The sequence below is a fragment of the Apteryx rowi genome, unplaced genomic scaffold (genome assembly GCF_003343035.1).
Source record: "Apteryx rowi isolate R43461 unplaced genomic scaffold, aptRow1 scaffold_1472, whole genome shotgun sequence".
Taxonomy (NCBI): Eukaryota; Metazoa; Chordata; class Aves; order Apterygiformes; family Apterygidae; genus Apteryx; species Apteryx rowi.
The window spans coordinates 21,201-31,638 of record NW_020447722.1 but is presented as its reverse complement, the minus strand read 5'-3'; the positions used below and the strand labels follow the sequence as shown (position 1 = coordinate 31,638).

Sequence of the window (10,438 nt, the reverse complement as noted above, 5' to 3'; positions counted from 1 at the left end):
GCGGCGCGGCGCCGGCGGCGGGTCGGTACCGGCACCAGCACCGGCACCGGCAGCAGGCCGGGGCGAGACCCAGACCCCCTCCGGGCCGGGACGAAGGGGCGCGTTGGTCGAAGGCGCCGCTCGTCCCGCGCAGGATGTTTCACGGTATCGCGGGCCCGCCAGGGATGGGAGGTGAGTCCGCCGCCGCCACCGGGGCCGGGACTAGGCCCCGCGCCTCCCCGCGGGCCTCGGCGCCGGGCGGGGGCACCGGACCCGGGGGCGAGGGGGGGCTCCGGTGTCACCGGGGATGGTGGGGGCGGGGGGTGGGGGTGGGCTCTGTCCCCCTCCGCCTCTAACGGCCTTTTCCCCGTTTGCAGCCCCCGGGAACAAGCCGGAGCTGTACGAGGTGAGTCCGCAGCCCTCGCCTGGGCGCCGCCACCCCCCCGGGGGCAGGACGCCGTCTGTCCGTCCCCCCCGCCAGCCCCGAGGGGCCGCGCCGGGGGCTGCCGCGGCTTGACCGGCGTCTCCTGCTTTCCCCCGGCAGGAGGTGAAGCTCTACAAGAACGCGCGGGAGCGGGAGAAGTGAGTCCTCGCCCCGTTACCTCCCCCCCTATGGATCCGCGCACATGTCCCGTAATGTGGGGCGAGCTGCGCGCCCTCCACTCCCCCCTCCTCCGGCACGTCCGTGACGTGACGCCGCTGCTCTTCCTCCTCTTCTGCCTTCAGGTACGACAACATGGCCGAGCTCTTCGCCGTGGTGAAGACGCTGCAGGCGCTGGAGAAGGCCTACATCAAGGACTGCGTCTCTCCCAACGAGTGAGTCCTCGGGGCGGCGCTCGCCCAGCCCCCGCGGTGGGGTCGAGCCCACGGGGCTCCTCAGCGCCACGCTTGGCAGAGACGAGCGCTGGGGCCACCACCGAGTTGACTCCGGCCCCTTCCCTCCGGGAATACCCTTTGGAGGAGGGTTTCGGCCCTTCGCAGACTCYGGCAATTCCTGAAACGCCTTGGGAGGTTCCTCGCCCCTCTCCCACCCCAGCCCTCTCCCCGTGCCCTGTCCCCTTCTCCCCCCTTCCCTCCCACGTCAGGGAACTGAGCTCCTTGGAAGCTGCTTATTGGATCTTTTTGGTGTCTGTGTCTCCGCCGTCCATCCTGCGCGTCCGTCACTCTTACGCGGCGCTCTGTGCCCCCTCCCGCCCTGCCCCAGGTACACCGCGGCCTGCTCCCGCCTCCTGGTGCAGTTCAAAGCCGCCCTCAAGCAGGTGCAGGGCTCCGAGATCAGCTCCATCGACGAGTTCTGCCGCAAGTTTCGGGTGAGTCGGGCTCCGCGGTGCCGCCCGGCCGGGGGCACCGCGACGGGAAGGCAGGGCGGCACGGTGCCATGAGGACGGGGGCCGAAAGCAGAGGCGACTGTGTGGACCGCCGCTTCCCGGGGCGTTCCCCGCGCGGCTGCGGCTGCCGGCTCCCACGGGCCTCGTCTCCCGCAGCTCGACTGCCCGCTGGCCATGGAGAGGATCAAGGAGGATCGGCCCATCACCATCAAGGACGACAAGGGCAACCTCAACCGCTGCATTGCCGACATCGTCTCCGTACGTCGTCCCGTTCCAAGGGGCGGGTTTGGCATGTGGCTTCCTGGGGGCCTTGACTTGCCCAGGGCTTGTGGCCCGCTGGCCCCGTGGCAGAGGGTCCCACGGCACAGCTCATGGGTGGTCTCAGCCCTCGAGGTCCGTGCGCTGCCCGTTACGGACGCTTTGCTCRCCGCGGCGGCAGGAAGCTGCAGCGCTGGGGCGGGAGGCACCCGCAGGTACGCAGGGCTGGGGAAGGACGGAGCCGAGCGTCTCGCCTCTCTTGCAGCTCTTCATCACCGTGATGGACAAGCTGCGCCTGGAGATCCGCGCCATGGACGAGGTGGGGACGGCTCTGCCGTGGAYGCGAGGGGGGACGCGCGCAGGGGCRGTGGCGGCAGCGCAGCAGCTAACGCTCTGGCCTCCGTCCCCAGATCCAGCCGGACCTGCGGGAGCTGATGGAGACGATGAACCGGATGAGCCACCTGCCCCCCGACTTCGAGGGGCGGCAGAAGGTGAACCAGTGGTGAGTGCCGCCCCCGTGGCGGGGAGGGGGGACGCCTGCGAGCGCTGCGGCGGCGGCGGGGGGCAGCGCCCGAGCGCGCTGACGCGGCCCCGCTGCGCGCAGGCTGCAGACGCTCAGCGGCATGTCCGCCTCCGACGAGCTGGACGACTCCCAGGTGCGGCAGATGCTCTTCGATCTCGAGTCGGCTTACAACGCCTTCAACCGCTTCCTGCACTCCTGAGGCGGCCCCGGCCTGCGCCGCAGACTGTCGCGCCGGCGCTGCCCCGCCGCAGACGCCCCCCCRGCCGCGGCGAGGGCGGGAGACGCTTCCTCCTCCCTCCCGGTAGTGCCCAGTCCGGGGGCTTGGGCCCCCGCCTCCCAGTCCCCCCAGTCTTTACCAGTGTTACGAGCAAGCTGCAGCAGCTGGGCTGCTCCAGTCTCCGGTGGCAGCTGCAGCTGGCCCGGTGTGCGCGCCGCCTGTACCGGTGCGGACCGGCAATAAACCCTCCTCGGTCGGCGGTCATCCTTCACCTGTGTGCTGGGCGCCAGCTCCCGCGTGCCGGAGGCGCGGCGCTCCGGTAACGCCGGCCGCGCTGGGGCCGCCCCACGGTAAGGCGAACGGCGCCCACGCAGGCTGGGGGCCGTGGAGACGCCGGGAGCAAAGACGGGCTCCTTCCACGGGGGCAGCGGGCCCCCAGGGACGCAGGAGAGCTGGGCACAGAGCCGGGCCTCTCCCTCCTCACCCGTAGGGAAGGGGGGGACGCRCAGCCCCCAAAAAGCACCAGGCACGTTTATAAATACTGTGTAATGTTCAGACTGGTTCCAAGGATAAAACCACACGTGCCGGCACCGCCACCGCGAAGGGGAGCGTCGCGCCCGCCCTCCCCGCGCCGGGCGCGAGCACTGAGAGCCCCCTCGGCTCGCTCCCGCCTCGCTGCTCCGCCGTGCGGCCTCCTGGCGGGGACGCAGGGACCGGTTGCAGCGTTGGCGCACTCCGTCCTCGCCCCGGTGCCTAGTTCGGGTGCTGCCGGGTGACGGCGCAGCCGGATGGAAGCCGAGAGCGGCTGTGGTGGAGGCTGGCGGGAGGAGCAGCGGCCGCAGGGAGCGAGTCCGCGCCGTAGTCACGGTCCGGGGCCTCAGAGGCTCTCGCAGAAGAGCTTGCGGTGGCGGGCGAGGACGCGCGGGGCCGTGCCGGGGGGCCCACACCAGGCCTCGCCGGCGGCCCGCTGGTCACTCCGGCTCACGCGCCGGCTGCAGAGCCGCAGGTCCCGCACGCTGGCTGCGGCTGCAGCCCAGGCAGTGCCGTCCGGCGGGCCCTCCACGGAGCAGCCTGCAAGGGAAGGCGCCGGCGTCAGCCCCCGGCGCGGCGGCACCCTGCCTGCCCACTCGGAGCCGCAGGATCTGGCTGCCGGCACGTGCCGGGCCCGTCCCGTCCCTACCTGCCAGGCTGAGGTACCGGAGCCCCTCGCGCCTCTCCGCCAGGGCCGAGAGCAGTGCGCGCAGGCCCGCGGCGCTGATGCCGGGGTTGGCAGACAAATCCAGGGAGACCAGAGCGGGGCAGGCAGGCAGGCACCTGCAGCCAAGGGGAAGGCGGTGAGAGGGATCCCCCGTCCCCAGCATGTCCCCTGCCCCCAGCGTGTCCCCTGCCCCTCACCTGGCCAGCTCCCGGACCGCCTCGTCATCCAGGCGATTCCCAGAGAGCGTCAGGTGTGTCAGCGCGCAGCCCTCCTGCAAGGGAGCAGAGACGGCCGTCGGCGGGAAGCGGAGGGGCGCAAACCTGCCCCACGCCGGCAGCGGCGAGGGAAGGGGGAGCGCCCCATCCGCCCGGCACGGGGGTGAAACCCAGCGCAGCCCCGCTCACCTGCGTCAGGTAGCCGCACACGGCCTCGGCGAGGGCCTCAGCGCCGGCTCCGGCCACGGAGCCGAGCTCCAGGTGGCCGAGGGTGCCGCAGGGGAGGCTCCGCAGGAGCTGCTCCAGCCCTGCCGCCCCCAGGGCGTTGCAGGACAGGACGAGCGTCTTCAGGTGCCCGGCTCCTGGCGGCAAACGCCTGCGTTAGCACGGCGGCAGCACCCACCCAGCCCCCCGGCCCGACGCAGAGCGCCGCTCACCTGCGAGGGCGCCGGCCAGCGAGAGGCGGCAGTGCCGGAAGAAGCCGGCCGCGAAGCYGCAGGCCCGCAGCCGGAGCGTCGTCAGCACGGGGCAGGCCTGGAGCAGCAGGGCCAGGGGCCGGCAGCCGGCGTCGCCCAGGGGGTTCAGGCTCAGATCCAGCTCCTCGAGGCTCTGACGGGAGGGGAGCTCACCAGCGTGGCCAGGGAAAGCCAGCACCGGGGGGCTCCGGGGCCCGTGGGGAGGGAGCAGGGCGCTTTCCGTCCCCTCCAACCCCTGCAGCCGGGCCRCATCCGGCCCCGAGCCTTGCCCCAAGCAAGGCAGCGCCGAGCCCTGCTCCCCCCAGCGCCGGGCGCTGCTTCTCCCTACCTGGAAGGGCGCTGGGCTGGGCAGCTGGGGCACAAGGTGCTGCAGGCCCTGGGCGCTGAGCCGGTTGCCCGAGAGGTCGAGGAGGACGAGGCCGGGCACGGTGCCGAGCGTAGCCAGCAGCTCGGCGGCAGYGCCGTCGCCCAGCCCGCTGCCGGCCAGCCGCAGCTGCCGCAGGGGCGCCTGCAGCTTGAGGGCCCGCAGCAGCGGCGGCAGGTGCGGCGGGCGCAGCGGCAGCCCGCCGGTGCTGAACGCCGGGCTCTGCTCCTGCCGCTCCGTGACCTTCAGCAGCAGCGGATGCGGCTCTGCGAGGACGGGAGAGGCTGACGGCTAGCCGGGATCCCCTAGGCCGGGGCAGGGGGCTCGGAGCCGCCTCGGGGGCCGGGAGAGCCCCAAGCCCCGACCCGCAGCACCTCTCCGGAGCTCCCCGCGGGGTCGCTCCCCCCCGCACAGGGAGGGGACGGGGTCCTCACCCACGGCCAGGCTCTGGCACGCCTTGCGGTAGCGCTCGGCCAGGGGCGGCAGGTCCCAGGACTGCACCTCCGCCAGCACCTGCGAGCGAGAGCGGCCTCGGGCAGCTCAGCGGCCGCGCACGGGCCCAGGAGCCGCGCGCCGTCTCCGGGGGGAAGAGGGGGGGWCCGGCCCCGCGCTCACCTCCTCGTTGCTCTGCAGGACGTCGCCCACGAGGTCCTGGGGGGCCAGCAGGGCCCCCTCCTTCTTCAGCGTGAGCCGGGGCAGCAGCCCGCACGTCTGGTAGTAGCGCTGGGCCGCCTGCTCCGCCAGCCAGCCCACGGCGCGGCTCTCGCTGCCGCGGGGCGAGCAAGCAAGCAAGCGTCACCGGCGAGCGCTCGCAGCCCGGCCCGCCGAAGTGCAGGAGAGGGGCGCACAAGGCCGGGCTCTTACCTCTGGGGCACGGGGATGAGGAAGACGTTGTCCTGGACCCGGACGCGCACTCGGATGGCGGGCAGCGGGGCYGGGGCGGCCGAGAGCGAAGGGGGCTGCCAGGGAGGAGAAGAAGGGAGCATTAGGAGACCCAAAGGGCACCTCTGTCCCCCCCTGCGCCCCAGCCCCTGTCCCCTCACCTGCGTGGGGCCCTGGGGGGGGCTCTCCCCGCTGCCCCCCGGGCCCTCGGCCTCTGGGGGGCTCTCAGCTCCCCCTCGCAGGACGGGGGGCCCGGCCGCCTCGGGGGCGCCGCGCTCCCGGGAGCGCCCCAGCCGCGTCCTCTGCACGAGGCGGGTGAGACGGCTCTGCATGGTCCGGCGGCGCCGGGGCCGGGGCGGGCAGGGGGCCGCGCCGTCGCTCTCCGGCCCCGTGCTCTCCTCCGAGGCGGCCGCCAGCTCCTCCGGCTCCCGGCGGAGCCGCTTGCGGGCCCCGCGCGCCGCTCCCAAGTCGTCCTCCAACCAGTCGTCCTCCACGTACTGCTCGGCGGGGATGAGGGCCGGCCGCGGGACCGGATCGCGCGTCGCCTCCGAGCCGCTGCCGAGGAGGGACTTGGCGCTGCCCACGCCCCGGATGGCGGCTTCGTACTCGGCCTGGCTCCCGCCGGGGGCTGCCGGCTCCGGCCCCGGCAGCCGGCTCCCGTCGGCCCCCAGCACCCTCTGCCGCTTCTTCACCGGCCTCAGCGGAGACGTGGCATCGTCCTCCCGCTCCGGCCTGTCCCTCTGCACCCTGGGGGGCTCCGCCGCGCTCCCCTGGCCCTGGGTCCCRTTCCCGCCAAGGGTAGGGGCCTTCCTGGGGGGGCCTTCGCTCCCCGGGGGAGAGCGGCGCGGGATCAGGGGCTCCGAGAGCTCGGCGTCGAACAGCTGGGAATCCGGGGAGAGCGGAGGTGCCGCGGGAGCTGCAAGGGGGACACCAGAACTGCTGAGCTTCCCTCGGCGGGGGGAAGAAGAGGGCCCCCGGTCCCCAAGGAGGGGGGAGAGCCTCCGCGGCCCGGCTCGAGAGCCCCCGAGCACGCCGGCGAGGGAGCACCCACGGGCGCCCCGGCGGCGCCTCACCTCGGCCCGCCGCCGTCTCCTTGAGCAGCCGCTCCATGGCCCGGCAGCGCTGCCGTGTCTCCTGGTCCAGGTCCCTGCTGTACATGCTCACCCACTCCGCCAGCGTGCCCAGCGGCGTCAGGCCCTGCGGAGCGGGGGGACGGGGCTCGCCGGAAGCGCAAGGGACCGAGGTCCCCGCTGCCAGGCGCCCCCCGTCCCGCGCGGGCTTCCTCGCCCCTCCGCCGCTCACCTTGGCGTTCCTCAGCGTCACCGCCGCTCCCCTCTGCACCAGCAGCTCGGCCACATCGAAGTGGCCGCAGCTGAGCGCGTCGTGCAGCGGYGTGATGCCCTCGCAGCCCGGCCCGCCGGCGTCGTCTATCGCCGCGCCCCGCTCCAGCAGCAGCCGCACGATCTCTGGCGGCGGGAGGCGGCGGTCACTCCGGGATCGCTCCCCCGGCGCCGGGCTCTGCCCTGTCCCCCCCCGCGGCCCGGCACCGTCCCCATCCCGTCCCCCCGCGTGCTCACCCAGGTGCCCATGGTTGCAGGCCTCGTGCAGCGGGGTCCAGCCGCAGTAGTCACGAGGGTTCAGAGGGTGTCCCTGGAGGAGAGGGGGGGCACAGTCGCACCGGGCCGGCTGTTGCGGTTGCCAACAGGCTGCGGGAACCCTCACCGCAACCCCCAAAACAGCCCCTTCCTCCAGCATAGAGGCCCCTACCTGCTTCACCAAGAGCTGGGCTCGCCGCAGGTCGCCCTCGATGCAGGCGCGGTGCAGCGGCGTCTCTCCCCGGTCGTTCCGCCGGTTCCACTGGGGGGGCACAGGGAAGGGCGGTGGGGACCCGGCACCCACGGAGGGACCTGGCGCCCCAGGAAGGCACCCGGCACCCACGGGGGATAGGCCGCGCTGGGGGAGTCGAGCCAGGGCTCGTCACCCCGTGCGGGACGGCCCCTGGGGAGCGCCAGCCCGCGGCCGCAGCTCGGGGCGAGGGAGGAGGGAAGCGGCGCTGGCGCTCACCTTGCTGATGCGCCGGCGGCCGGGGACGCTCTTGCTGTAGCCGTCGAGTTCGTCCTCCTCGCCGTCTGCCGTAAACCCCCGTGAGGAGCTGGGGCCGCGCAGCCCCGCGGGGCCCCTGCGTGGGGCCGCCGGCCCTGCTCCCCACCCGCGCGTCTCGGGGAGCCGTCCCGGCCCGCTCACCGCTCTCCGACAGCTCCAGGTCGCTCTCGTCCAGGGCTCCGCTGCTCTCCAGCTCCTCCTCTTCCTCCCCGGCGCTGTCGCCCCCCGAGGCCGCCAGGCTCTGCAGCCGGGCCATGGTGGCGGGCGCCTCCGCGCTGCCGTGCCGCTGCTGCAGCGAGTGGAGGTGCTGCAGGATCTGCTTCTGCGGAGGAGGAAGAGGAGGAGGAGGAGGAGGAGGAGAGGGCGGCAGGGTCAGCCCCGCGCCGCCGCGGCCGGGCACGGGGCCCTGCTAGAGCCAGCGGGAAGCGCCCACGAGGCCTAGTGCTTAGAGAAGGGCAACCGCAGGGGCGTCACAAAACGTGTGCGTAGAGTTCACCCCTGCGCAGGGCAGCCACYGAACGCTTACAGGGGCTCAAAGTCAGTTTTTGGGGGGGCTGGATAGGGCCCCGGGCGCGCTCTGGGGCCGCCGGTGCTCAGCGCCGCTCACCTGCAGCCCGGGTTTGCCGGCCTCTTCGGCTCGCCGCAGCGCCGTCCGGAAGCAGGCCTCGAGCTCGGCGCGGGGCTCGCCCACCTCCTCCTTGGCCAGCGCGATGTTCAGCCACGTCTTCCCCTCCTGGCGCAGCCGAGTCAAGGCCTCGGGGGCGAGCGAGGCACCGCCTGGCCCCACAGCCCCCCCCGGGGCACCCCACAGCCTCCCCCGGGGTACGGGGACCCCCAAGAGCTCGGCACAGCCCCGTCCCCTCTCCTCCACACCCGGATTCGGGGGCAGCTCCCGAGATGAGCCCGGAGCCGGGGGCCGCCCTCGCGGAGCACCCTTTCTGGGGGGGGGTGGAAAAAGGACCCCGGGGAGACGCGGGCGCACCCCACCTCCAGCGCGTTGCCCCGGTGCAGCGCCAGCTCCTCCTGGTAGTGGCGCACGGCCTGCGCGTGCTCCTTCAGGTCCCCGAAGGTGGTGGCCAGCGAGACGTGGATCACGGCCAGCTCCTGCGCGGGTCTCCGCAGGGCCTCGGCGTAGCCCAGCTGCGGAGAGGGTCCCGCCGTGAGCGGCGCCGGCGCGCGGGCCTCTCCCTCCACACGCCCCGGGGCCACGCTCACCTGCTTCTTGTAGTACTCCACGGCCCTGCCGTAGTCGCCGTGCTTGGAGAACGCGTCCCCCAGCTGCTCGCAGAGAGCCAGGGCCGCCGGCGGGTCGCTCGCCGCCTCCTCCAGAGCCTCCTGCAGGCGACTCACCTTCGTGGCTGCGGGACGGGGCGGCGGTGAGGGCGGTYGGGGACCCCGGCAGCCCGGGCCCCGCTCCCCTCGGCGGCTCACCGTAGCGGAGGTTGCAGCGGACGAGGTCCCGCTGCCAGGGCTGCCGCGAGCCCAGCACGTAGGCTTTCTTCAGCGAGCGCTTGGCAGCCACGAAGTCGCCCAGGCTCAGCAGGACCTGCGAAGAGCCCGGCGTCGGCGAGGGGGCACGGCTGCAGGGGGACGCGGCGCGGCACGGAGCGACGCCGGGGCCCCGCGCTCACCTGGGCCGTGCTGCTGCAGCACTCGCTCTCCATGGCCTTCTCCTTCATCCGGCGGGCGCAGTCGCGGGCCCGGTCGAGGCAGCGCAGGGCCCTGGAGTGCTCGCCCTCCCGCAGGTGGATGTTGCCCAGGTTGAAGTAGGCGCGATACAGGTCTTCGCAGAGATGCGCCTGCCTGGAAGCGGGCAGGTCGCAGGCAGCCCTGCCCCACGCTGCCCCCGGCCCCCTCCGCAGCGGGGCATCCCGGCCCCCGCACCGGCTGTCCCAGGCTGCCGGCTCCGTGCCCCCCCGGGGCGGGAACGGCCTGCCCTTACTCGGAGAGGAAGATGCTCTTCTTGATGTAGTGGCCGCACTTGGCCTGGTCCTTCAGGCTGTCGTAGACCAAGCCGAGGTTGAGGTAGAGACGGCTCCTCATCTCGCTCAGCTCCCGGCCGGCGACAGCCCCTGCGGCGTGCGGAGCGGGTCCCGTTTCACATCCCGCAGGAGGGGGAGGCTCCGGGAGCATCTCCCGCCGGGCCAGGCCCAGCGCCGCTGCCTGAGCCTGCCCTCCGGACAACGGGGGCCGGAGCCGCCCCCACGAGGGGCSCGCGGGGCTCAGACGTCCCCCCCCCGCCCCAGGCAGCCTGCTCACCTTCCAGCTTCTCCTCCACGATGGCCAGGCTGGTCCTGAAGGCCCGTTCGGCCTCGCGCAGCGCCGGCGCCGCCTCCGCCGGCGGGCAGCTGTCGGCGACGAACATGTACGTGCGGCCGATGGTGGCCCAGGCCCGCTGCTGCTCCGTGTGATCTGAGAGGGAGCGGGCCAGCTCCAGGTGCTGGTGCTGGTGCTGCAGGCAGGGAAGGGGGGGAAGTGAGCCTCCCCGGCAGCTCGTGGTGCCCACCCCGCTCGCGGCACCGGCACCCCGGGCACCCACCTTCAGCGCCGCCTCGTAGTCCTCCAGCTCAGCCAGGCGCTCGCCGATCTTGCGGTGGGCCACGGCGCAGCCGATGCTGTCGCCCGCCGCCTCGAGCAGCCGCAGCTCCCGCCGATGCTCTTCCAGAGCCTCCTCGTAGCGCCCTGCCGGGGCCCGAGGGGCTGCCAGGGGCGAACGGAGCGGGCGGCCGCCCCGGTGCGGGCGAGACCCTCCCCAAAACCCCTCCCGGGCGCCCCAGCGGCCGCGCGCACCCACCATGGCTGGCCAAGATCTCCCCGAGCTGGTTGCAAGCGGCCGCCTCCTCCACCAGGCTCCCGCTGCGCTGGGCCTTCTCCTTCGCCTTCTGCAGCTCTGCG

At 74.0% G+C, this 10,438-nt stretch overlaps 2 protein-coding genes across 3 annotated transcripts in view; one reads left to right on the top strand and one right to left on the bottom strand.

Moving 5' to 3' along the window:
* Positions 1–6: 6 nt before the first annotated feature.
* Positions 7–2,569, top strand: VPS28 (VPS28, ESCRT-I subunit). Of its 2 annotated transcripts, XM_026058465.1 has the most exons (9): positions 135–171; positions 357–385; positions 524–561; positions 706–795; positions 1,184–1,289; positions 1,464–1,565; positions 1,831–1,884; positions 1,976–2,067; positions 2,170–2,569. In XM_026058465.1, the coding sequence occupies exons 1-9, from the start codon at positions 135–137 to the stop codon at positions 2,285–2,287; spliced, it is 666 nt and encodes a 221-aa protein (XP_025914250.1). In that variant the 3' UTR covers positions 2,288–2,569. The 2 variants fall into 2 exon arrangements, with proteins under 2 accessions (XP_025914251.1, XP_025914250.1); XM_026058466.1 differs by lacking the exon at positions 1,464–1,565 and having other exon boundaries at positions 7–171.
* A 273-nt stretch (positions 2,570–2,842) lies between these two features.
* TONSL (tonsoku like, DNA repair protein) overlaps positions 2,843–10,438 on the bottom strand; it is a 9,936-nt gene continuing 2,340 nt past the window's right edge. Inside the window, exons 2-26 of the mRNA XM_026058463.1 lie at positions 10,338–10,433; positions 10,083–10,225; positions 9,803–9,995; positions 9,486–9,615; positions 9,175–9,346; positions 8,975–9,089; positions 8,759–8,901; positions 8,531–8,683; positions 8,151–8,276; positions 7,685–7,865; positions 7,505–7,569; positions 7,208–7,297; positions 7,018–7,090; positions 6,743–6,906; positions 6,514–6,637; positions 5,602–6,356; positions 5,423–5,517; positions 5,174–5,324; positions 4,993–5,071; positions 4,523–4,824; positions 4,156–4,327; positions 3,908–4,080; positions 3,701–3,774; positions 3,486–3,619; positions 2,843–3,376 (exon numbers count right to left, since the gene is read on the bottom strand). Of these exons, the coding sequence (XP_025914248.1) occupies positions 3,183–3,376; positions 3,486–3,619; positions 3,701–3,774; positions 3,908–4,080; positions 4,156–4,327; positions 4,523–4,824; positions 4,993–5,071; positions 5,174–5,324; positions 5,423–5,517; positions 5,602–6,356; positions 6,514–6,637; positions 6,743–6,906; positions 7,018–7,090; positions 7,208–7,297; positions 7,505–7,569; positions 7,685–7,865; positions 8,151–8,276; positions 8,531–8,683; positions 8,759–8,901; positions 8,975–9,089; positions 9,175–9,346; positions 9,486–9,615; positions 9,803–9,995; positions 10,083–10,225; positions 10,338–10,433 (4,097 nt within the window). The 3' untranslated portion in view covers positions 2,843–3,182. The remainder of the gene's footprint in view (positions 3,377–3,485; positions 3,620–3,700; positions 3,775–3,907; positions 4,081–4,155; positions 4,328–4,522; positions 4,825–4,992; positions 5,072–5,173; positions 5,325–5,422; positions 5,518–5,601; positions 6,357–6,513; positions 6,638–6,742; positions 6,907–7,017; positions 7,091–7,207; positions 7,298–7,504; positions 7,570–7,684; positions 7,866–8,150; positions 8,277–8,530; positions 8,684–8,758; positions 8,902–8,974; positions 9,090–9,174; positions 9,347–9,485; positions 9,616–9,802; positions 9,996–10,082; positions 10,226–10,337; positions 10,434–10,438) is intronic.